Genomic DNA, 24,230 nt, shown 5'->3' with positions numbered 1-24,230 from the left:
GGCTGATGGTACATATGCAGATCCTGATGGAGAGGTCATCAGAGGCCTAAGTGAGTGCATCCAAAAGATGGTAACCAGCGAGGAAACAAGAGATAAAATCATTGCTGAGCAAGAGATCTTCACTTCAGCAGGGGCAAGGTGTTCTCCACTCCTCTTTGCAAGAGAGCAAGGCTTACACAAACCCCAAGTAATACATTTGCAAACTTTTTAATCTCAAATGCTAAAGCAACATTTATGTTTCACTTTTTGTTGTCTATTAGTATTTTCTAACTTGTACAATTTTTGTGATGCAGTGGCTTGGTGGACCACTTGGGGTGCAAGCACTCCAAATCTTGCAAAATTTGCTCTCAGAATCCTATCATAGCCTTGTAGCGCATCACATTGTGAGCGCAACTAGAGTTTGTTTGAGGCCATCCACACAAAAAAGAGAAACAGGTTGTCCCAAAAGAGGATGAATGACATGGTCTATGTGCAATATAATCCTAAATTGCACATGAAAAGGGCACAACAAGATCCTCCTGGGCCAATCGATTTTGGATAAGATAGATCCTTATTATGATTGGACAGCACAGGAGCAAGCTCCCTTATTTACATAGGAGGACACCTCCAATTTGGAGAGGGAGGCCACAGAGGAGGTTGCAGAGGAGGAAGGGGGTGGAACTAGATATGACATCGAGGAGGGCGATGATGAGGATGATGACATTTGAGCTTGCTGCAGAGGACCTTGACATTTTGTGCACAGCGAATGTGGAGCTACCAACATCTAGTTCTATAGCTACACCATCTCCTGCATTGGCACAGACACAGACACAAACATAGACACAGACCCTGCGGGGTTCTAGTTCTAGAGCTTTATCCTCTCCCACACTCACTAGTAAAGTGACTGGGAAGAGGAAGATGTAGTCCTGTATTTGACATTTGTACTTATTTGTAGTCATGTTGATGTGCTTATTTGAACTCTTTACATTTGACACTTTATTTATGAGAATACAACTTCTCATGTGTTGTGAACTTGTTAGTTGTTAGTAATTTACAACTTGTCACTACTTACTTGTTAGTAATTTACCGATTAATAACTCTTTTTGCATTGATATATATCTAAACATGATTGTTTCTTATGTATCATTAGTAATTAAGTCATTAGATGCAAAAAAAATTGAATTCTATAAAAAAATCGCATTTTTTTATTAAAATTTAGTGGTTTTTGAGTTCCCGATTTTTGGCCGATTTTGGCCAATTTTTCCCAATTAAATTTTTTCAGGCCTAGGTGATTAATCTTCTCAGGTGATTTTTACATCAATGGTTCTTATAATCTATCCAGAGATAATTAACAAAAAACACAGGAACTACCCTAAACAAATTAGCCACACTCCAATATAATCCTATAGAGAAATTTGGGCCATCAAAGGCCACACAATTAAACCAGGTCACATGTTAGTAGTGCTTATAAGCTACCCAAATATAGTAAACTACATTCTATATCTGTTAAAGCTCTTCTGGAATTTTTGAGTAGAGTTTCCCCTCTCCCTCCCCCCCACCCCAATATTTTGGTGAGGTACCTCATTCATCATCATAATTGGCAAACATTAACTGAAAAACTTTATTTCACATCAATTTAGATTGCCCCTATGCCTATTTTCATCAACCATACTATCTAACCAGTTAGATCAGACAGACACATTAAGATTGATAAGCATCTGTTAACGGGTCAATTTAGATTATTCTTCACTGAAATTAAAGTCTCATCTTTCTTGGAAATACAAGTCAAACATTTTAACCAATTACAGAGGTAAATGGAATCACAATTATAAAGCAATTGTGCATTTACAATAGTATACAAAAGATGTCGTGCGTTCTTGATTGTGAACCCAAGATACAATAATTAATAGGTTTGTCCATAGGTTTAGATTACCAATTGCTAGTATTGCTGACAATTGATTGGGAACTACCAATTAGAATGCATCAGAAAGGACCACAAAACATAAAGAAATAAATTCTTGGCAATTATATTTATTTTTATTACTTGGCTGACTATATCAAAGCCCCAATGAGTTGTTTCCCAGGCGAAACAGAAGAAAATGAGCCTAACTACAAACAAGATTCTAAGAAAGAGGAGGGTGAAAGGACATCCCTGGACAAAGATAGGATAATGTAGATGTAGCTGATGCAGAGAGTTTCTGGCGAAGGTAAATCTCCTTTGTTAGAATTCTCACATCATGCTCAGCTACCTGCACTTGTTCTCTTGGCCCCTTGACCAGAGGGCCACCTCCAGCAAGTGAGTTTTTGTCTGCTACAGTTACTGCACCTCTGCCTAAAATTGCTAGTTCCTCTCAGCCAATCGTCTGCTCTGCTCTGCCGAGTGTGCATCTCTTTTGGCTAATTGCTCATCTTGATTTTCCAGCCTATTCACCTGCTGAGCTAATTGAGTATCCTGTTGAGCCAAAGAGGTTTCCACAGCTGCTTGTTACTCACATTCTGCAATGGTGAGCCCCAGTGTGAACCAAACATAGAATATTTAGCAGGTTGATGTTGGTTAAGATTTCCAACCGTCGATAACTACTAACCGACAATTGCTTGGGAACTACCAATTACAATCCACAGCAAATGACAAATAAAACAGAAAGAATAAGCATAGGCCTTAACATTCATATTTACTTTTATCACTTGGCTGACTACAAAAATGTCAACGGGTTGAATAGATTATAACCAATTTAGAATACACAATGTTTTGAATTCAATATACCGGGGGACTGCTCCCATATACCTGACCAGGAACATTTTATCTCAAAGTGATAAATTTGTATAAATTAAGAGGAATGGAACCCAAATATAGTTACGTGGATCTTGCATGAGTATTATCATTTTCTCAATGGCTCTTTATTTTTCTTTCCATGATATAACTCTAAACCTCATAACGAAATACCCTTGTACATTACAAATTCCTTTATTGAAATGGAACTATCTCTATACTTGAGAACCCAATTATGACTCCAGAAGTACACTGTTTTTCCTATAGCTTCTTTTGCATGCGTACATATTAAATCTTACATATTGCGGTAAGAGAAGCTATCGGAATATTGTGGCTAGGTGCAATTTGACAATAGAAACACTGGAATAAATTACAACGGGACTCAAAAAGGAATAAAAAGAGAATTGGAAAAGAAGCTCTCTGCAATCAAATCCAAGAAGCAACAAAATCATGTAAGAGGCTTGGATCCTAGGAGTAAACCCCATAACAGAAATCCTAGACAAGACAGCTATAATAAACTCATTACGGAACCCATTGGACAAGTCAATCCAGTAAAATGAAACTCTGTTGTCAGAAGATGCCTCCAATAGAACCAGGAGAAAGGGTTCAATGAGGAACAAAGCTCTGCTCTGCATTAGAAATATGATCAGAAGGGTTAGGATCCTCATTGATCACCACTGAAGGGGCAGTAACTACAATTTAGGCTAATACTGCATTTAAGCATAAGAACCCCTTGGGTAGCCAAAGGGTAAGGATAATTACAAAGTTCTCCAAATGTACACATATTCTCATTTCTGCTGATTTACTAATATATGTATACATCTGCCAAATCATTCAAGTTTTGACAGAGTTTTCTTCTGCTTTTTTAATTCGTTTTTATGTGTGATAACATATTGCAAACTACTCAATTGGCATAGCAGATGCAATATCTCTTCATAACCTTATCATATATGTAGGCTGATCTTTGTAACATTACAATACTGGCTCGTTATCACATGTCAATTGGTAACTAAGAGATCACAAAGCAACTGTTCTAGGTTACTCCACATCGACTCTTCAAAAAAGTCCACAAACAATGTTTCTTGTAACTCTGCACAAAACCAAAACATCATGTCAGTTTTACAAAATCTTTTCAAGTAACTACTAAAAAGAAATCTACTTCATGATAGCATGATTGAATTCCAAAACATGATTATTATACTTAGTACCAGGTACATTGGAATCCTGGCTTGTTATCCACATATCAATAGGTAACCAAGAAGAGATCACAAAGCAATTGTTTTGGGTCCTCCACATTGCCTCTTGGTAAAAACAATTCTATGAGCAGTGTTTCTTGTAACTCTGCATGAAAATTAAACATCATAAGTCAGTTTTAGAAGCATGAAAACAAGATTGTATTCCAGAACATGATTATTAAGTATCACTCGATACCAGGCAATATTGCAATCCTGGCTTGTTGTCTACATCAATTAGTAATGAAGAGAAGATCACAAAGCAATTGTTTTAGGTCCTCCACATTGCCTCTTGTCAAAAACAATTCTACAAGCAATGTTTCTTGTAGCTCTGCATGAAACCAAAATATCATGTCAGTTTTAAAAGTTCTTTTAAAAAAACACATTTCATGGACGTATGATTGAATTCCAGAACATGATAACTAAGTATTAGTCAGTACCAGGACACTGGTAGGAAAATCTAACAGCCTGTTGTGCAGCCATTTTCGCCAAGGAAATGTCAGATGATTTGAGATTAAGCAACACAGCTTTGACAACCTTATGACTGCTATCTTTACTGCACAGGCCAAACAAATGACATTTAATTAGTTGGCCATATATGGATTCCTTCAAATAGAAAACATACACTCTAACCATCTGTTCCAGTATGCTCACTTGACAAATGCTAATACATTATAAGGATCGATATATTGTTTAAAGATTTTCTTTTAGGTGGCAAAGAGTGGTCCCTTGGACTTTCTCAATGTGGGCCATCTTCCATTATGCAATCGGTCTATCCTGTTAGTATATACCCTTAGCATTTTGGAAACTTGCTTGCTGTTCCTAGCTTTAAACTTCCTTGAGGTCATCAAAAACTATTTGAAGCACAACTCATTGACCTCAACATCTGTCTAAAATCTAAGTAACAAATAATCTCTCAGTTTCTTCCATTTCCCAAAATTTGTAGAGCTAGAGTCCCTTGGACATTTCTCTTCAAATTTTAATCAAAAAATCTGTGACTATCAATTGAGTATACACACAAAAATGTTAGATAAGTTAAGAGCTCAGATTGACAATGACTTATCAACATAGTCACCAGGAGACACAGGTGTATTAGTACAAGTACGGGAATGGGGATGCCAATCAAATTAGAGTACAACGGTACATGAATGAGAAGATGGCTATCTTATATCCAAATTAAGTTACAAGAAATTGTGGTTATGGGGATGGGTATGTGGTACATGTTTGTATGATGGAATTTTGGCAGTTAAGGATTTCAGAGTCAATAATGCTGCAAGCATGGGTTTTGAGTTAAAAGCTAAGTGGAAATTGCATATTCTACATGCATGGTTAAAATTGTTTTGGATTGTCTCAGAACATATGGGTTCTTCCACTTATTGTGCTGAGTATTCTTAGAAAAATAACAGCTTGCACATCTAAAATGGAGAAATCCTCCCTCTTATAAAAGGGACAATTTTTTTTGGCATTTGTAGTGTATTGACAATAAATCACAGCCTCCTTGTAAGGTAAATAGTAAATACAATCTTCTATGGAACACATAAAAGCATGCAATCTGCAGCCATATTAACTCCTCAAGGATGCCTTTCTGTCAGGAACAATCGTTAGCCATTATATCTCCCAAAAATAAAATTGACATAGATGGAGTAAATTCCAATGGTATGAATAACTTCCAAATTTATATCAATGAAGAGACCCTCCTGAATTGGGCTGAGGGTTGGCTAACCAAGCTAACAGATATATGCAGACATACAGCAAAAATGTTTCTGAAGAATAAATCAGCAAAAGAAAAAAAATGTCACAATTCAATGGGAAGAAAATTAAGAAAAATGATTTAGGGTCTTCAGGGAGAAAAATACAAAAGTTGTAATTAAATAATGTTTGTAGCTGAAAACATCACCCCGCTTGCCACAAAATAGTTAAAATGTGTTAAAAAATTGGTCAAACTTGCAATTAATTGCAATTCAGACAAGTTTAGTTCATTTGTTTGTATTTTTAAGGTTAAAATTGTCAAAAATTACATCAGCCAACTCCATGCACAAACCATGATTTCAAAAGGGAAAAAGATTGGCAAAACTGGTGCTTCATAACTTACTGTGATGTTTTGGCAGTTTTCTGCAATGATTGGACCTCCAAATGAAATGCACGTGACAGTTAAAAAGTTCATCATGCAGTGGTATCTTGGGCATGGGCCTATCAGTGTCCACAATATAAAAAAAGAACATGCTTTCAATCTTGTTTGCATTTTATTGGTGTTATCCACTGCTGACGTGTAGTGGATTAAAATATTCTGATTTTGGTTGAAAGATTATCTTTGACTTCTGGGTTGATTAATTGGTGTTGAACTATACTGATTTGGTGTTTAATTGCTGAAATTATTATCAAAGGGTTTGCTGATTAGAACGCCTCACATTCAGCCTTATTACTTTTGCTACTGTGGCTTGAAGGTGAATTGAAGATTGCCACAATTTGAGGTATATTATCTGCACAACATCATATTGCTGGGCAGCATTGACAGTTTGTATTTGGGACTGTTTAAATTCAGCCAGCAATCTCTTATATGCCGATCTCTATTCCTACCTTGGGCTGCATTTTATGGTTCTTACTCTTGGTGTGGAGTTTACCTTATCTCAACTACAGAAAATCCAACAACAAGGGCAATCCAGGTTGTCTATTTAATAAGTCTGATTGTATCCCAACTGTTTGTAAAAATGTCTATTGGCTGTAGATGCACATTTAACATGTAAAAATCATATTTATGCATTCAGCTGGTTTAAAAGGATTGCATTTCTGTTCCAATTCTTTACCTAGATTTCTTAGTGATCATTTGCAAGCATTTAAAATTCATTTAAAATCATTTCAAGCTAGCAAATACACTCTGAAAATAAAAGACAGCGAGATAGAGGGTTCATGCAAAGTGTTCAACAAAATGTCAAACATCTAAAAAGTGAGGAGAATTTTGTGTTTGTCAAGTTGGTACTATCTGGGGTTTTTACATGAACAATCAAACTTTAATGCAAATTTAATAGTAATATCCAAGTCGCCTGGAATTATGGATTTAAATTTTAAAGAGGAGATAGCAGTTTTTTCATTTGGGAGTACTTGTAAGTAGCATCGATAGGGATTGAGATTTATTATGATCTTTGGAGTTTATTGGTTTCTTCTCTGCAAGGAATGCATTCTGCTTTCAAGACAAAACCCTTGGAAGGAGCAGGCTTGGATGCAAACCCAGGCAAATCTTATGCTTTTTCACTCAGCTGTACGGTAGTATCTGCAGAAGACTTTGGAATCAGTTTCAGGCTTGTTTGAGTAGACATAAATTTGAGAGACAACAGAAATCCTAGGTGTCCATTACTAGTTATTCAGCCATGAAGAATTCACATCTGTTTTGCAACCACCAAAGATCGCAGCACATGAAGACACCATAAATCATTAAATCGCAGGTCTACAACTACTGAGACAAGTTTCTTGGTCAGGCAATCAGCTGCAAGTTCTGAATGTGTAAATTGTTTCCTCAATCTCAACAAAGGGTAAATTACTATTGACTGCCAATGCATCTATTTTTCATCTGTATCTCTGGATGCTTTTTTTATGTGATAAATTGAACCCTTACCGCTCTGAGCTAATCTATCCAAGCAAGTACTTCGTAGTACAATAAGTTTCAGTAAATCCAAAGACAGGATATTTCAGAAATCAAGTAAATAAATACAAGACTTTAAAGGCCTGTCGTCAGACACCAAATATGTGCTTTTGAAGGTCTATCATAAAGCTTCAAATCTGTTTTATTACTCATGGTTTCTTGTCTGCCTTCAAATCTGAATAAAAACAATAGAATTTTACATTTACATAGCGCATCAGAGACATCTATTTGCATTGAAAGTCAATGAAAAGCTATCAAGGAGGCAAAAAAATCAATTGCACACCATATTAAAAATAGGTCTAATCAATTTGCATTGAAAGCCAAGGGAAAACCATCGAAGAGGCAGCAATACAATGCCAATGGAAGAGACAGATTTTGAAGAGTAGAAATTGGTCAAATGCTGGAAGTGAATGACATGGCCATGAAGGAAAAAAGAGCACTTGTGATCATGACCAAATACTAGAACGTAGGGAATCGTACCCTTCAAGAAGACGACAAAGGTATGGAACAGGAAGAACTAGAAGACTAACCAGAATTTGTTTCAAACGTGAGCAGCTAAGACAAAGCATAAGAGTGTTCATCAGCACAAAATGATGAAAAATAGTAATGAAGCTATAGCAATCAGATTGCACTAGCCAAAGTGGAATCAATTTCATTATCTGGAAATCTGGAAAAGCCAGAACATAGAGGTGTTATAGCAATGAAAAGTAAGTGAAGATAAAAAATATTGTACACAGGAAAAACTATTTCCAAACTATCTGTGAATAAAAGGGAAATGTTGCTGAGTTATTATTGATAATGGTAGCACAAATAATTGTGTTGAATGAGATGGTTTGTATATTTAGAGACACCAAAGAAGAGAGTGACATAATTAATTATTAAATACATACAAGATATAGTGCTTATAAAAAGCACATCAAATCTTGGCAAATGAGCAAAATCTATTCAAATTTCACAATGAGGGATAGAGTGATGAATAATGGTACGATATCATATCAAATCAATGCATATCATGTGGGTATACTAAGACTGTGTAATGAGCCCTGCTAGCTCTATGCTGAAGAAAGGACTTTTTTATGTTTTCCAAATATTTTCTTTTTCCAGATTATTAAAAAAAAGATAACTATGCATAGCGGAAGAGATTCAATTTATTTCTTAATATGTAAGCATGAAGCAATGTACAATGCCGAATTGCAATACACATAAATTCTTAGAGATTATTATGAAACCTGGTAATGCTGACGCATGCTGAAAGAACATGAAATGGATGCCAAACTGGGACACTGATCCAAACGGAGACCTGGTATTGTTATTGCAGCTTGTAAGAGAAAATGCTGCCACTATATGGTCAAACTTAGGTTGCATGGGTACGCGTACGCATGTACGCAGATACCACGTCCACACACCCCAAGTACTAGGTAGTCAGTGGAGAGCATCGTAGCTAAGGACCTCGATTAAGATTTCTGATTTTTGTTTCAATTTTTTGTTTGCGTATCAGCTTGTTGTTTATTAATCTTAATTCAATACATAATCAATTTTAAACTTATAATTCAATACTAACAGTAAACTTTATCACTGTTCAAGTCAAGTTTATCATTTGCAATGGTATTGCTATATGATTTATGATCTTCTTGTTCATGTTTAAAGTCTTCCTTCTCTGTTATGCATCTAAACATTTATCATATATTATTATTACAAATATATTGCAATTCTAAAACTGCAAACAATACATTACATTTGCAAACTTTATCACTGTTCTTTTGAAAAACCATTGTCATGACTCATAATTTCAGATTTTCTATAAATATTAAATTATATTTTTTTAAAAGTTTGATGTACCCAAGTACCCCTGTCCTCTATTTTGAAAAATAGCTGTACCCATACTGGTACCCTAAAAACCCAGGTACCCCAGTCCCCATGCAACCTAGTTCAAACACAGACCCTTACCCAGTCCTCATGCTGGCTTAATGCAATACGGCTGCCAAGTCTTGAAGCCATTGACCTCTATATTTCAGAATACTTAGCCATCTCTACCCAATAATTAGCATTGAACTCCAATGCAAATCGATCCAATCCCACACTCCACAAATGCAGCAGCAATAGTCACGATTCACCATTATCAAGAATTTCTTCAAACCCTCAAGATCAACATCTCCACAAAATGCAAACAAAAGATATGTAAGAGTTATTTCATTTGCAACAAGCCATTGCTTTTTTAATAATAAAACAAATCTTTCTTATCACTCCAACAATTAGCTTCAAGAAGACCTCTTTCACTTGAATGCCTTTTGCTTTGTACCAAGGCACATATTTGAATAATATAATTTATTAACTCCCTTTAGCTCCAAAACGACCTTTTCATCAATATCATGATCTTCTGACACACAAGGTAATTGTTTCCTATGCCAAAGATTTAAAACTTTTCAACCCAATTCCAACAAGCTATGACACTAAGGTGACCAATATACAATACCAACAAAGCAATCTCAATGTATTTAATTAAATAATAATCATAACTCACCCATCTTGTGAAGACGACTAAAGAAGCACCAGAAGCAAGATCTGATAGAACATGAGTGATTCTAGTATATTAAATGCATCAGAATCATAACTCAACCTCGATGTATTTTTTAAATGCTTTGTTGATTCTAGTATATTAGAATACATGCTTTATTGTTCTGGTTAGTAACCATTCTACAATCTCTATAAAACACTTTATTAAATAATTCAAAACCTTATTACTCCATAGGTTCCAAAATAAAGTCACTTTATGAAAATGACTTAAGTACACTCTAACCCCTTTTATGTCATCATATCATAAAGTCATTTATTAATTAATATTATTAAAGTTTAACTTGTTTTAATTGTACTCATTAAACCCTTCATAATTTCCAATATCAACTCATGGGAATAATTGGTCCACTTTCCAAATATAGATATGATGTCAATTGATTGCCGTAGGTGACTTACTATAAATAGTAAGTATGAGAAAAACATCCAAGTCACTAACTATAAACAGTAAGCACAAATCAAATTGTCTTAAATGATCTCTGGAAGGCATACCACAAATAAAGTAGGAAATTGAGCCGCTTAATAGTGAAATAAGTGGTGAAATTTAGGGACATTAGATAATTCCAAAAGTCCCTTAGCAAATACTTTTTGTATAGGGATTGCAGTCCCCTTACATTACAACTAGTGCAGTTAATCATGGGGACTATTCAAGGTTTCTTCTAATTTTTGTATAACCTTTCAGAACAGTCATGCAGACCATTTTTACCTTTCTTTCCACTTTTTGGGTGCTATTAGATCTACTGATAGTTTTTCTTTCTCTTTCAACCAATTTAAACTCATTGTTATTATCACTATCTCTCTCTAAAGAACTAGATTCCCTAGACAAGAGATTGAAGAAATTAAGAGAAAGTGCTTTACTTTTTGGTTCACAATCAAAAGGAATGCCTTCTGAATCAACAAAAGCATTCAAATCAGAATGTTCAGACAACAATGGGTTTTATGCGCCTTCTTCATTTGAATCAAGAACTATTTCCCCTTTCTCATTAGAATCTACACTCTTTCATTATTCTCTTCCTGCTTTTCCAACTTGGGTTCAATCTTTTCCTTATCGATGTCCTGATTGCCATGTGTTATACCAACAGAATTGACAATCTTTGTTGCATCAATAGGGTCAAGGTTTATGTATAATATCCCATACCAATTTTACCCTTAAAAGCTTAATAAGACTTGAAGGAATTTCGTCAAACAGTTGTCAAATAAAGCATGCTCTGATTTTCTGAGATCTTTTATTACAAAATACAGTTCAAGAGGAGCTCTTGTAGCAAGTAGTTTCAGATCTCTTATGACCCTGCCAAGCATACCTCCCAGCACTAGATGGTATTAAATTGCTGTAGCTTATATTTGCAATAGAATTCTCTGCACAAAGTCTGGAGTTTGCAGGGTTGTATAACATCCTAGTGAGTTGATTTGCAGACCTGAATATTGTCTTGGCATTCTACTTCTGATCCCAAATTATAATTTATGGGCCACTGACATTTTGTCAAGCAGTTTGCATGCAAAGCCTTGACTGAATTTCTGAGTTCTTATAGCTGTTTTCAATGAATGTTTACCGCATAGATTAATTGAATAATGCACACAGACAATGAGCCAGAACAACAATAGCAGAACACTTCTCTTATTATTATTCGCATATGCCAAATAGTACATTATGCTTCGATGATATGATCTGACGATCACAATGCTTCCCGAAGGGGTTATAAATACTTTCCGAAGAACTTTCCCGAAGGAGTCCGTCGGCCATATACAACATGTCGCTACATAACAAAAACCTTTCCGAAGGGACCCATCGGCTACATAACAAGAACCTTTCCGAAGGGACCTGTCAGCTGATACACAATTTCCTTTCCGAAGGGACCCGTCGGCTGATACACAATTTTCTTTCCGAAAGGACCCGTCGGCTGATACACAATTTCTACCGACGACATCATCCCCCCCAAAAAGAAAAGTCGTCTCCTGACGACTATTACAAAATCTCTGAGACAAATCAACAACCAAAATACATTGACTGACTAACTAGTCTTCAACACTGTCACCTTAGCCAATTTGACATCTGACCTTGGTAGCCACTTGTGTCGCTTTCTGCCTTCCAATTCCGGGTACACTGAACCAAGTGTCGCTGTACTGCCTTCAACTGGATGATCAACTCCTCCCGAGCTCTCTACGCATCCACCAAGATAGCCTCATGGCCAACACCTACTTGTAGTGCCTCTGGTACACAGACACTCCATGCCTGCAGCAGCTCCAAGTCTTCTCAACTGGTCAGACTCCCACGACTGATATCCGCAACAACTGGGGGTCTAGGGGGCAACGCCCCAGGTGCGCTCCCTGTCGTAGTACAGGGCGGGGTCGAGGGGCAGCGCCCCTCGCCGCCAAGACCAAATGAGCACTCTGAAACCCACACAAAATTGCACGGAACACACCATTTCTGTTATTTTCTGCCGATTCTACACTCTTTCTAGCAATCGCTGATGCTTCCCCTTCCCTATGGCATCATCTGATACTCATTCTGAGCACGCTTGATTTGTCGACGGTTTTTTTTTTTTTAGAAAACCACCTGCCACCCTCTGCCATGTTACGCCAATTCCTTATGCAATAACCTGGAATGCCATTCAAAATCTGAATGCAATAACAGGTAGAAGCCGTATGCCAAATCTGTATGCCATATTTATCATTTATGCAAAACCCGTACACCATATTATAATGAAAATCTGTACGTTGGCTGCTTCAAAAAATCCGTACGGTGACCATGTTGGAAAATCCGTACGATGGCTGTTTAAAAAAATCCGCATTGAGACTCGAATTCCGTATAGCAAATAACATATATATGGGAAAATCTGTACGGCAAGCTTTTTAACAAATCCGTACGGTAACTCAACCTCCAAAATCCGTACAGTGACTGGCTCCCAGAATCTGTACAATGACTGGCTCCCAAATCCGTGCATAGCCTTGCAAAGAAATTCCAAATCCGTATAGTGCCTATCTGACTGCATCTGGGAAATCCGTACAGCTACACTGCGTTTGAAAAGTCCGTACAGTGACTGCATAAAATCCGTACATAGCCTGCCTGCTAAACACCGTACGGTAGCCTTTTAAAATCCGTACATTGCATCTTCATTAGAAAATCTGTATGGTGAGCAATGAAATCCTTTTGGTGAAAAAAATCCGTACATTCCCAGACTATTTAAAAAATCGTACGGTGGTCTCAAATTGATGTTACAATGTGCAGCTCCTGAAAACCGTACACTGTCTTCAAATATTGAAACCTGTACACCAAAAAAATGTACATTTGTTGGAAATCCGTACAGGAGAAAGCTGTACAACGACCTACAAAACCGTACTCTTTCTCCAAACTCTGTACGATGAGCAGGTTAAATCCGTATGGTGCTTCAGAGTTTAATTTCAAACCGTACAGCAGCTCCCAACTAAAAACTGTACAACTCAAAAACCAAGTGAAAACCGTACGGTGAACAAACAAAATCCGTACGGTACTTTTTTTCATTTTTCATTTTTTTTTTTAATTTTTTTTTTTTTTTGGAAAATCTCACTTCTGGAACAATTATGTACAATATTTACATATATACAGTACTTACAGTCTTCTCTTAGTTGTTCGTCCACGGGGGTGCGTTGCTTCTTCCATGGTGGACATTCAACTTCGACTGATTCACTACGTCGGCCACTTCATTTTCATCTACTGTCGATAACTTCATCGCTCCATTATCACCAACTTCCTGTATCTTGTACGACCCGACCCATTTAATTTTGAACTTGCCTGGTTTGATCTCATTCCAGTCCTCGTACTTCAACACCCACTGTTCGAGTTGAAACCTACTACACTTGTTCCGTGTCATCTCCATATCGCTCAGTTTGTTCCGGAAGCTCGCTACCATAGACTCCGTGAGCTGCCCCTTCTGTTCGTCAATAACACATTCACTCTGTACTGCAACAACTTTTATTGAACCCTTCCTCTTTGTTGCCTGTGCAGACCGTATCGTGTGTCTTCCTTGCCGCCGGTACCTTTCTGCTATATCTGTGGTTCGACGTAATACTTTCTTCCTGCACAGTCGTACAGTAGAATCTTTCCTTCTTTTGGGTTCGTACTATATGTTCTGTCCTTCAACTTCAGTCGTATCCGCGTTTTCTTCTTCGGCTTCTTTGTGTTGCTTCGAACATTCATTTCTTCCTTCGGCTTCTCCATGTTCCTTCGGACATTCATTTCCTCCATCAGCTTCTCTGTGTTCCTTCAGACATTCATTTCCTCCTTCGGCTTCCTTGCGTTCCTTCGGATATTCATTTCCTTCTTCTGTCTTACCTTCATCGATCCTTAGCATATTACAACTTGGAAAGAGCTCGTAATCCTCTATCTGCCAGTGGTAAAGACCATTTACTGAATCCAGATTGTCATCTCCTTCCAATCGTAGGACTCCCTCCTGATCGGGTTCCATACTCTGCCTCATCTCATCGTCTTCTCCTTCAGAATCCGACGATAGAGCTTCTTCTCCAACCATCTGAGTGTGTAGATCGATGACATACTTCCGGTCTTTGCTTTCAAGTGATAAAGTATTTTTCTTCCAATCATGTTTTTCCTTGGCTTGTATCAACCACCCCGGCCCAGAATGGCATCATATCCTCTCCGTTTCAGTGGGATCACGACAAAGTCCAACAGGAGCGGTTGTGTTCCAATCGTCACTGGTTGCGCTGTGAGTACTCCCAATGGCTTGATTCCATGTTGATCGGCTGTTAACAACTGGAAGGTAGGTGGCCACAATGTCGGCTGTCCCAACTTTTTCCAAGTGTCTTCAGGCAACACATTGACACCGGACCCTCCGTCCACAATTGTTTCCATCAATACAATCTCGAGAATGCCCATTTCAACAACCACCGGATAGCGTCCGGATGAAAGAGCTAACAGCATTGGGTCTTCTGCACTTGTACCCCCTGTTTCTCGTTGTCTTGCTGTCCGGGTTGCTTAGCACTTGGGACTATATTTGTGAGGGCCGTACGGAGTTGAGGCATAGTGAGCAACAGATCATTTATCTTGACGGGTATCTTAGCTTGCAATATTTGCCGTACAATGTTCTGTTCTGCACAGTTCCGGACGGAGGTACTTGGCAGGTCCTTCAGGTGTGCCGTTTCTGCCTGTGTTGCTTTTTGGATCTCTGCCCGTGCTTCCTCCAGTCTCTTTTTTTCTTTCGCCGGATCAAGGTAGAGCTTCGCCTGCTTCCGTGTGATAGCTAGAACTTCTTCCTCGTCCATCGGCATAGCAACTTCGGTGTGTTCGTCGTTGTGCACTCTCGGGCGAAGTGACCCCACAGATTGCATGCGCGGCATTGAACAATTGGCCGACCATTCGCATCATACTGAATTCGACTCCTTCTGCCATTATTGTTGCTGCCATTGTTGTTATTGCTGTTGTTTTGACCACGCCGATTGTTTCGGTATCCACCTGATGTGGCACCTTCCGTACTTGTGTTCCCGTTCCCTCCTGACGGGGATGCCTCCTGTGTGAGGAACACTTGCTGCGGCGTTCTTGTTTTCAAATTGAAAGGGCATTCCTTTACCGAGTGTCCTAGAATCTGGGAAATCTCACAAAATTGATCTTTTGGCCTTCTTTCTTGCACTCCGTGCACCATAGGTTGTTGCCCTTAGTCTCCTTGTTCATGTTTTTGAATTCCTTCATCATCCGAATCATGTCCTTCTGGAGAGCACGGACCTTCTTGTTGCTGCCCTCGTCATCGTCGCTGCTATCTTCTCCTAAAGGGTCATTGTCATCTGAATCTGATGAGCTGGTCTTCTTTTTCTTCTTTGTCTTCTGGTCACTTTCGAGGTTCATTGCCCGATTGTATGCTTCAATATATGTCGATGGTGGCACGATCTTCATCTTTTTCCACAGCTTCGGGTGAAGGCCTTCAATGAACCATCTTTTCTGGAGCCCATCTGCCGGCTTATTCTCCATTTTACTGATTAAGTCCTTCAACCTCCTGGCGAAGACTCGTACTGTTTCATTCTTCTTTTGTTTGGTATTGAATATCTCGGCTACAATTTCATTATCATCACGCAAAAGTTGAAATTCTGCGATGAACTCCTTAATGTTATCCCAACTATTTAATTTCTGTGGATCAGCATCAGTAAACCAATCAATCGCAACACCTCGTAGGGTAGCGAAAAATTTTCGGATCCATTCGTTTGTATCTGTTATGCCATTTGCCCTCCAGATCGTTTCCCATGTTTTACAATGTCGAATGGGATCAGCTGCTTCATCACCATCAAATTTAGGCAATTTTTCCTTCGGACCTGCCATTATCACTATATGTTGGGGGTTTTGTTGTGTACCTGCGCTGTTTTGCACTCCCGCGCCGTTTTGAACACCCGCGTTGTTCTGAGCTCCCACGCTGTTTTGAACACCTGCGCTATTCTGCACACCCGTGCTGTTCTGGACACCCGCGTTGTTTTGCACACCCGCGCTGTTTTCTGCTTCCGCACTGTTTTCAATACCCGCGTTGTTTTCTGCTTCCGCGCTGTTTTCAACACCCGCGCTGTTTGGTGAAGAAGAGGGTTCGTCAACCGAAGCCGTTCGTTCCGGAAGTATATCTCGGACGAAGAGGTCACTCCACGCTCGTGCTCCGTCGGCACTCCGAGCCGTGCGAGTCGATCTCCTTCCGTCAGGATTCTCTTCCCGTGGCATATGCAGGTTCAGAAACTCCTCCCTCGCTTCTTCCACCAACTCAAGCCGTTGTCGAGTCTCCTTAAACAATCCTTCTGCGCTCTTGTTTCCGTCGGCAATTTTTTGAAATCTCCTTCGACGCTCTGTCTGCTGAGCCAGAATTAAATTTTCCTGCGCAACACGTATGTCATCTTTTTCCTTCAACTTATTCTTATCTTTGTTCAACTGATTCGGCATTTAATTCATATCCGCCTGCCTGCATACCAAGTCCATCGGGCAACGGCGCCAAATGTTTACCGCATAGATTAATTGACTAATGCACACAGACAATGAACCAGAACAACAATAGCAGAACACTTCTCTTATTATTATTTGCATATGCCAAATAGTACATTATGCTTCGATGATATGATCTGATGATCACAATGCTTCCCGAAGAACTTTCTCGAAGGAGTCTGTCGGCCATATACAACATGTCACTACATAACAAAAACTTTTCCGAAGGGACCCATCGGCTACATAACAAGAACCTTTCCGAAGGGACTCGTCGGCTGATACACAATTTCCTTTCCGAAGGGATCCGTCGGCTGATACACAATTTCCTTTCCGAAGGGACCCATCGGCTGATAGACAATTTCCTTTTCGAAGGGACCCGTCGGCTGATACACAATTTCTACCGACGACAATGAAGCCTTGACAGTTCCAAATAAGGAGATCAGATTTCCACAATCCATGATAGTTATGGTGCTTAGCTTTTGGATTAGATTGTGTAGAGATTTTTACCATCAACATTTCAAATCACACTACATGATCCATCATCACTTACATTGTTTTTACATCTCTTGCTCTCTCATCCTGATGATGGATCACATAGTGTGATTCGAAACGTTGATGGTAAAAATCTCTACACAATCTAATCCAAAAGCTAAGCACCATAATCCCAAATGACTTAAGAAGCATTGAATCCTAGAAATAGGGATGCATAAGAAAGGGATTAACCAAAGAATAATAAAATCACTGTTCTGGCTTCTTTCCAGACTTGAGTACAAAGTTCAAACAACGACAGTTCTGATAAAGAGTTTCAGTTACTAAAAATCTCTTAAGACATTTCATCAAATGTTTACTTCTTTATCTTGGAACCAACATTCAAATACATGGAAATATTTATAAACAAATTGGTGCAAAATTAATGGTATTCTGACCTGGACATGGCCTAGTGACTTCTGGAACTAAGCCTTAAGATGTAAATGACTGCAAACCCTCAAATCCTTCTTAGTCACTCTAAGTAGGGTTCAAAACCATGCCTCTAGAGAGTAGACGATTCACCTGGCAATGCGTTTAAATGCTGCTTTAGCTACCAGTGATGAACTCTTTCCTGAACTTACTGTCTGTCACTGCTGCAGCTGCCCAAATGCAATAATATCTGGTGTCACAATCTGATTTTTGTGTGCACACAGCCAAGCGTATATTTCTCCCTTCATAGCTGTACTTATTTAAGTCTCAGTCTCAGAAACCAAATAGCCAAAACTATATTCAATGCCATCTACTTCAGACTAGGCCTGCAATTGGATCTGGATATTCACCAATCATCTACCTCCAAGAATCTCCTTTCTCAGTTATAAAAGAATGCAGGCAAACTAGCTCGAGTTGTTAAGCATGTACCTCAACTCTGTCAGTCTTGGTAATCTTCACAAATGTCAAATCTGATCATAATCATCTTAATAATAATCTCACCAGAATCTGCAAATAAGTCCAACTGTCCAAGTGTGAACTCTGGATGAATTCAACTGGCTGAAGGAATGGGGGATCATCAAAACCTTCCTTATCAAATGAAAGATCCCCAATCCTGGTGACCTTGGAAATTGATGTTTGTTTCAAAATTCAAGACTTTGACCAGCAATTTGTACCTCTGAATAGACTTTATAGAATTCTGATTTCTTTTTGGTTTTTCCTTGCTTTCAAGTTTTAAGGTGTTTTTGAAGATATATGCAAGTAAATAACAAATAACAAATAACTTCGAATTAAGAATGATGAGCAGCATTCATTTATTGAAAACACTTAACAATTTGGAAATTAGTCAAATCATACAAAGCATAATATTCAGATTTTTGCAGTCAAAGAAATAAATATATCAAATGGATTCGCTGCTGTCTAAATTGAAATTGATGCCAGCTGTAGACGGTTTTACAATCACAAAAGATGGGGAGCTTGCTGCCACAAACCCTTGTATGATCTCCAAACTGCAAAAACGTGACTGCTAATAAGGAATGACGCCCACAATACAAGCCCGAGCGGCCTCTAAAAGAAACGCACAAGCTGGAATAGGCTGGCTGCCTAGTTGAATGTGATGTTTCCTTCTGATAAATGGTGCTATGAAGAATGTTGATCCTTACCACAAAGAATAGTACCTATTAACTCCAATACTGAATCACCAAATCCTTGTTGAGGTTTGCATCCCAACACTCCAGACATAGGGTTTTTGTCCCAAGCCTCTCAATCGCTCCACTAGAGCAATTTACAATTTCGCAAGTTTCAAAATGTCAAAAGTTACTCCACAATTACGCCTTCATCTTGTTATAACTCCTCTTAAGTGCAAATTGAACCCTAAATGAGAATTACACTTTGCACTTTATTATAAAGTAACATTTTCCCAAATAAAGGCATCCAAGCTATAGGAAAAACATTACTTTATTAAAATGTCATAACCCGAAGTGCCAAAAGGTCTCCGGATAGTGAAAATAGTTTATAATAATTCGAGACCTTTCCAATGAGCTATAACACAAGGGCACATCTAATCAAACGAAGCCATATACCCCTTATTACTCTGAAATGGCTATATAAATAGCCTTATTATAAATTATTTAAATGTTAACTTAGGAAATATTTAAATATATTAAAATATTCCCCATTTTGCCTTTGAAAGCCCAAACCAACCAAATAAATGTGAAACTCACCATGTCACCTATTTGTGACTGATATCGAACGAGATGGGTCAACTGGCAATCCCTTCCCTATAATCTAGGAATGCTGCTAGAAACTAGGGAACACACCCTGTCATCTTGAAACTGAAACCATGGAATGGTCCCGTGGAACCTCACCTCTGGAAACTCATCTTCCTAAAATGTAGGGATACCCCCTAAAATCAAGGAACTCCACCCAACCAGCTCCCAACTGCCTGTAAAGTCAAGCCCAGTCATTGCATATTCTATATGAGTCTCTACCCACAACTGCTAGCCTACAAGACCCCCATGATAGGCTAACTCACATAACTCTACTAGTCAGACTAAAGAGGGGACATGACATCAAAGGGTTTTCGTCCTTGAGCGTCACCATTTCCAACATAATAAAGAAGTTATCTTAATAACATAATCTCATAACATGCTCCAAAAATGAGAGTACACCCTGTTTATTAAATCCCTTTAGGTGGTTGAAACACATCCAAAAGCAATGTGGGATCAAAGTTACTTTTATTTTGTTTTCTCCTCTAAAGAAACTTTCTGTTATAATTTGAAGTTGACACTATAATTGTAATGTTCTCTTCCCATCCCTGTGATGTACCAAACTAACTGTGCCTCTTTCCCAACATGTCTCTAATTAGTGATCATAAGGTAGGAATAAGAATATGGTGTACATCTAAACAAGAGGTCGTATGATAGAAGCTGAGGTTGTAAGGAAAAAGCTGAGGTTGTACGGTGTCTTGTTTGTCTACATGGTGGAGGGAAAGGTCGTTGGTGCCAATGAAGGTGATAGTCGTACAATTGGCAAGGGTGATGGCCATACAACAATGGTAGGCTGGATTGGTCATACGGTGGTAAGGAGAAAGAGGTACGGTGAGTTTAGATCAGTCACATGGTAGACTAGTGAGATGGTGTACAGAGCAAGAATTTGATGCTTTTCGAAGGTGAGGTGAGGAATGAGGTGGATGTGTACGATAGAGGATGAGAGCAAATGTATGCACGGTGATAGGGAGGGTGGCTTACAAGCCATGTGGCTAGTAGCTATACAAACGGAGATGGGCATTTGCCAAAGACTAAGATAGTGTGTGATTCTAGCGACACCAAATCTAGTGCGAATTGAGACAATAATGTAAATAGAGTATTCACCAAACACACAAATAGATGCCAACATAACTACAATAAAGTAACTATTATGTTTAGCACTTGTTAAGCTAGTCAGATTGGGTAGTTAGGTCGTGAGGAAATGCGTTGGTTGGTTTCCAACTAACCGACCCTTATATAAATATCTGGAAGTGGGTTTTCTGGTATTAATAAAGAAATCATTTCCTTGCCTACTAGATTGTGGTATTACTGGTACATTCTATGTTTTATGCATGTGTATATCAATTGTGTTATTTTGTATCTATGAACTTGAGTGATATTACCACTCTACATTTTTGGCGTCGTTGCCTAAGTTCAGATCTGGAGGTATTGTGCTAGACAGGATGGACTAATGGGAAGACCATTTATACCTTAGATCCAAATTACTAATAGTGATGGAGAGGAGGAAATAACTAGGGAGGATCAGTTGACACACGACCTGGTGACAATGTGGGAGGTTGCAGTCGAGTAGTACGTGCAAAGGGAAGCCTGTGAGAGGATGGTTCTTGAGAGCACGGTACGCAACAAACTCTCTGTGCCATTGGCGGTGCATGATCTCCTAGGATAGATTCCTCGGCTTTTGGCAAGGAACCTCATACATATTGAGGACGGAAGAGCACAAATCAAGAGGGAAAGAAGAAGGCAACAAGTTCTTCAACGGTTTACTGAGAGGGCACGGAATCCCAAAGGAGAGGAACCTAATAAGCCAAAATAGGGAGATAGGCATTGAGTTACTTCATGCCCCTAATTCCAAATAAATACCGGAGGATAGCACCAGAGGACAAAATTGAGGAGGAAGTCGCCCTAAGAACCTTACGTCTCCAGCAGCAAGAAGAGAGATGTCGTAACTGGAGAACACAAGGGGATTCCCATCAAAGTCAGGAAGGGTGGATTGAACATACTATTGAGGAACTAGCCAATTTGGTTATTTCAAACACACCAAAAAGACAATTTGAGTGTCGGAAACCAGAAACCCCTGAACGGCAAGAACTTCCTCAAGAGGAGATAAGGAAATAGGAGTCTAGCCCATCAGGAAGTGGTGTTCCATCAGGAGGTAAACTCCCATCAAAAAGTGGTGTTCCATTGGGAGGTAAACTTCCATCAGGAAGTGGTGTTCCATCAGGAGGTGAACTTCCATCAGGAAGTGGAGTTCCATCTGGAGAGGGTGTTCTAGCGGGAAGTAGGGTTCTATCTAGCGGGGTGTTCCACTAGGAAGTGGTGTCTCATCTGGAAGTGGGGCTCCACCAAGTGGTGTTCCCTCAGGAGGAGGGGTTATATTTGGAAGACAGCAACAAGGAAAGAAAATGGCAGTTGATAAACAAAAATTGCCTAAATTTATAGGGGACGGGTCAGAGGAACCTACTCGCCATTGCAAAACCTGTATAACTATTTGGCAAGCGAACGAGGAGAATGATAGTAATGAATGGTTGAAAGCATTTCCTGCCACATTAAGAGGGATCGCCATAGATTAGTATGCAGACTTGGATGCTGGCAAGAAGAACACTTGGGATAACTTGCATGGAGCATTTGAGGAGGAATTCAAATTGTTAAGAGATGACGATGAAATTGTCACAGAAATCTATAACACCAAGCAAGACAAGAAGGAATCAGTGAAGGCTTATACCAAGCAACTGAAGGAGCTCATCAACAAACCTGCAGACGGGTTCAAGAATAGATGGTTTATTGAAGGCCTCACCCTGTCCTTAAGAAAATAAAATGAAGATAGTCCCACCATCCACTTTTGGAGATGCTTGTATGCATGCCATGAACATTGAAAGTGAAAATAAAACCTCCACAGCATGGAAGCTCTAGAGAGAGTTCAGCGGAGAGTGAGGAAGAGTCGAAAACAATCCAAGCCTTGAGAAAGGACCTCAAACGGCTAATGAAGGAAGTAGCCAGAACTAAAGAGGAGAAGAAGGAAGGTAAAGACCTATGGTGTACAGACTGCGAAAAAGAGGGTCATACCAAAGGAGCGTGCCCGAGAAAGATGTTTTGCGAGATTTGCCAGATAGGGGGTCATGCAATCAAAGACTACCCTTATAACCTAAAAACAAGGAATGCCCAGATACTCTTTACTGGAGAATAGTCTACACCACCAACAACTCCCCCAAAGAACAATAATACAAAAGCTTCACCAGGGGGGTACAGGAATAACCAAAGAGGCAATGCCAATAGTAGTAATAACAATAGCAACACAAACAGACCCCGATAGGCAATCCAATATGATTCTCGAGGACGGCCCATGATCCAATGCCGAAGATGCAACGAATGGGGCCATTTGCTCGAGAATGTCAAAATGGAGGGGGACAGAATGGAGGAATGCTTTGTAAATGGTGTGGCCCAGGCAATCATGACGATGCAAATTGCTCGAGACAAAAAGGAGTAAATATACTAGACATTGAAGATGTAGAAGATGAAATTCGTGTGGTCACCAAGATGCAAGCCAGAAAATTGACCTACCTAGATGCTAGTACAGAGATAGAAAGATTTCAAGAAGCAAAGGAAGACATTCAAGCTAGCATGGGGGAGGGAGGAAAGGCAATGTCGGAAAAACCTACTTCTAGTAGGGGTGTAACGAATATTGTGAGGCAAGTATTGGAAACTACTATCCCAATAAAATTAGGTGATTTATTAGAAACATTACCCCAATTATAGATAGCACTAACACAGGGGACAAACTCGAAAGGGACAACCTCAAATAAAGAGAAGGGGAAGTACGCACAGAAGATAATACCCTATTCACCATAGAAATAGGGAGAATGCCAACGGTAGTAGAGATGGAGATATTAGGTTGTAAGCTTTCAAATACTATTGTGGATGGAGGTTCTAGTGTAAATGTCTTATCAGAAGAAACATGAAAAGAATTAGAGAAACCTACACTCAAGCCCCTAACATTTTGATGGGGACACAACCCAAGAACAGAATGGACACAACAGAAAAGGGAAAATTATATTAACTGAGAAAATAAGCTAGTACAAACAGTACAGGAAAATAAACTTCAAAACATGCCCTAAGGGCTTACAATAGCATAAATTTGGAGATAATTTCTCCTTTCAGTACCTCCTCTCAAACTCCACTCCGAACTGCCTTTTATAATGCCAGAAATCTCCTTAAATAGACCCCGGAGGGTTAAGGACTAGGAATACATTCTAGAAAGTGCTAGTAGGCATCCACCGACCAAATAGAAGGTTCCAGAAGCTGCGTTAGAAGTAGGTGCAAATCTAGAAGAATCCAAAAACGGTAACCGAACTTTCGGGACGCATAACTTTTGAACCGTAGCTTC

The 24,230-nt window shown here is 39.1% G+C and overlaps 1 protein-coding gene across 1 annotated transcript in view; it reads right to left on the bottom strand.

Moving 5' to 3' along the window:
- Positions 1-2,681: 2,681 nt before the first annotated feature.
- The window catches only part of LOC149556229 (uncharacterized), a 294,057-nt gene continuing 272,508 nt past the window's right edge, over positions 2,682-24,230 (bottom strand). The window contains exons 32-35 of the mRNA XM_089830364.1: positions 4,422-4,537; positions 4,181-4,312; positions 3,958-4,090; positions 2,682-3,839 (exon numbers count right to left, since the gene is read on the bottom strand). Of these exons, the coding sequence (XP_089686490.1) occupies positions 4,215-4,312; positions 4,422-4,537 (214 nt within the window). The 3' untranslated portion in view covers positions 2,682-3,839; positions 3,958-4,090; positions 4,181-4,214. The remainder of the gene's footprint in view (positions 3,840-3,957; positions 4,091-4,180; positions 4,313-4,421; positions 4,538-24,230) is intronic.

The sequence above is a fragment of the Cupressus sempervirens genome, chromosome 5 (genome assembly GCF_028749045.1).
Source record: "Cupressus sempervirens isolate cs-2001-9-10 chromosome 5, ASM2874904v1, whole genome shotgun sequence".
Lineage (NCBI taxonomy): Eukaryota > Viridiplantae > Streptophyta > Pinopsida > Cupressales > Cupressaceae > Cupressus > Cupressus sempervirens.
This window is presented reverse-complemented; position numbering and strand designations above follow the sequence as displayed.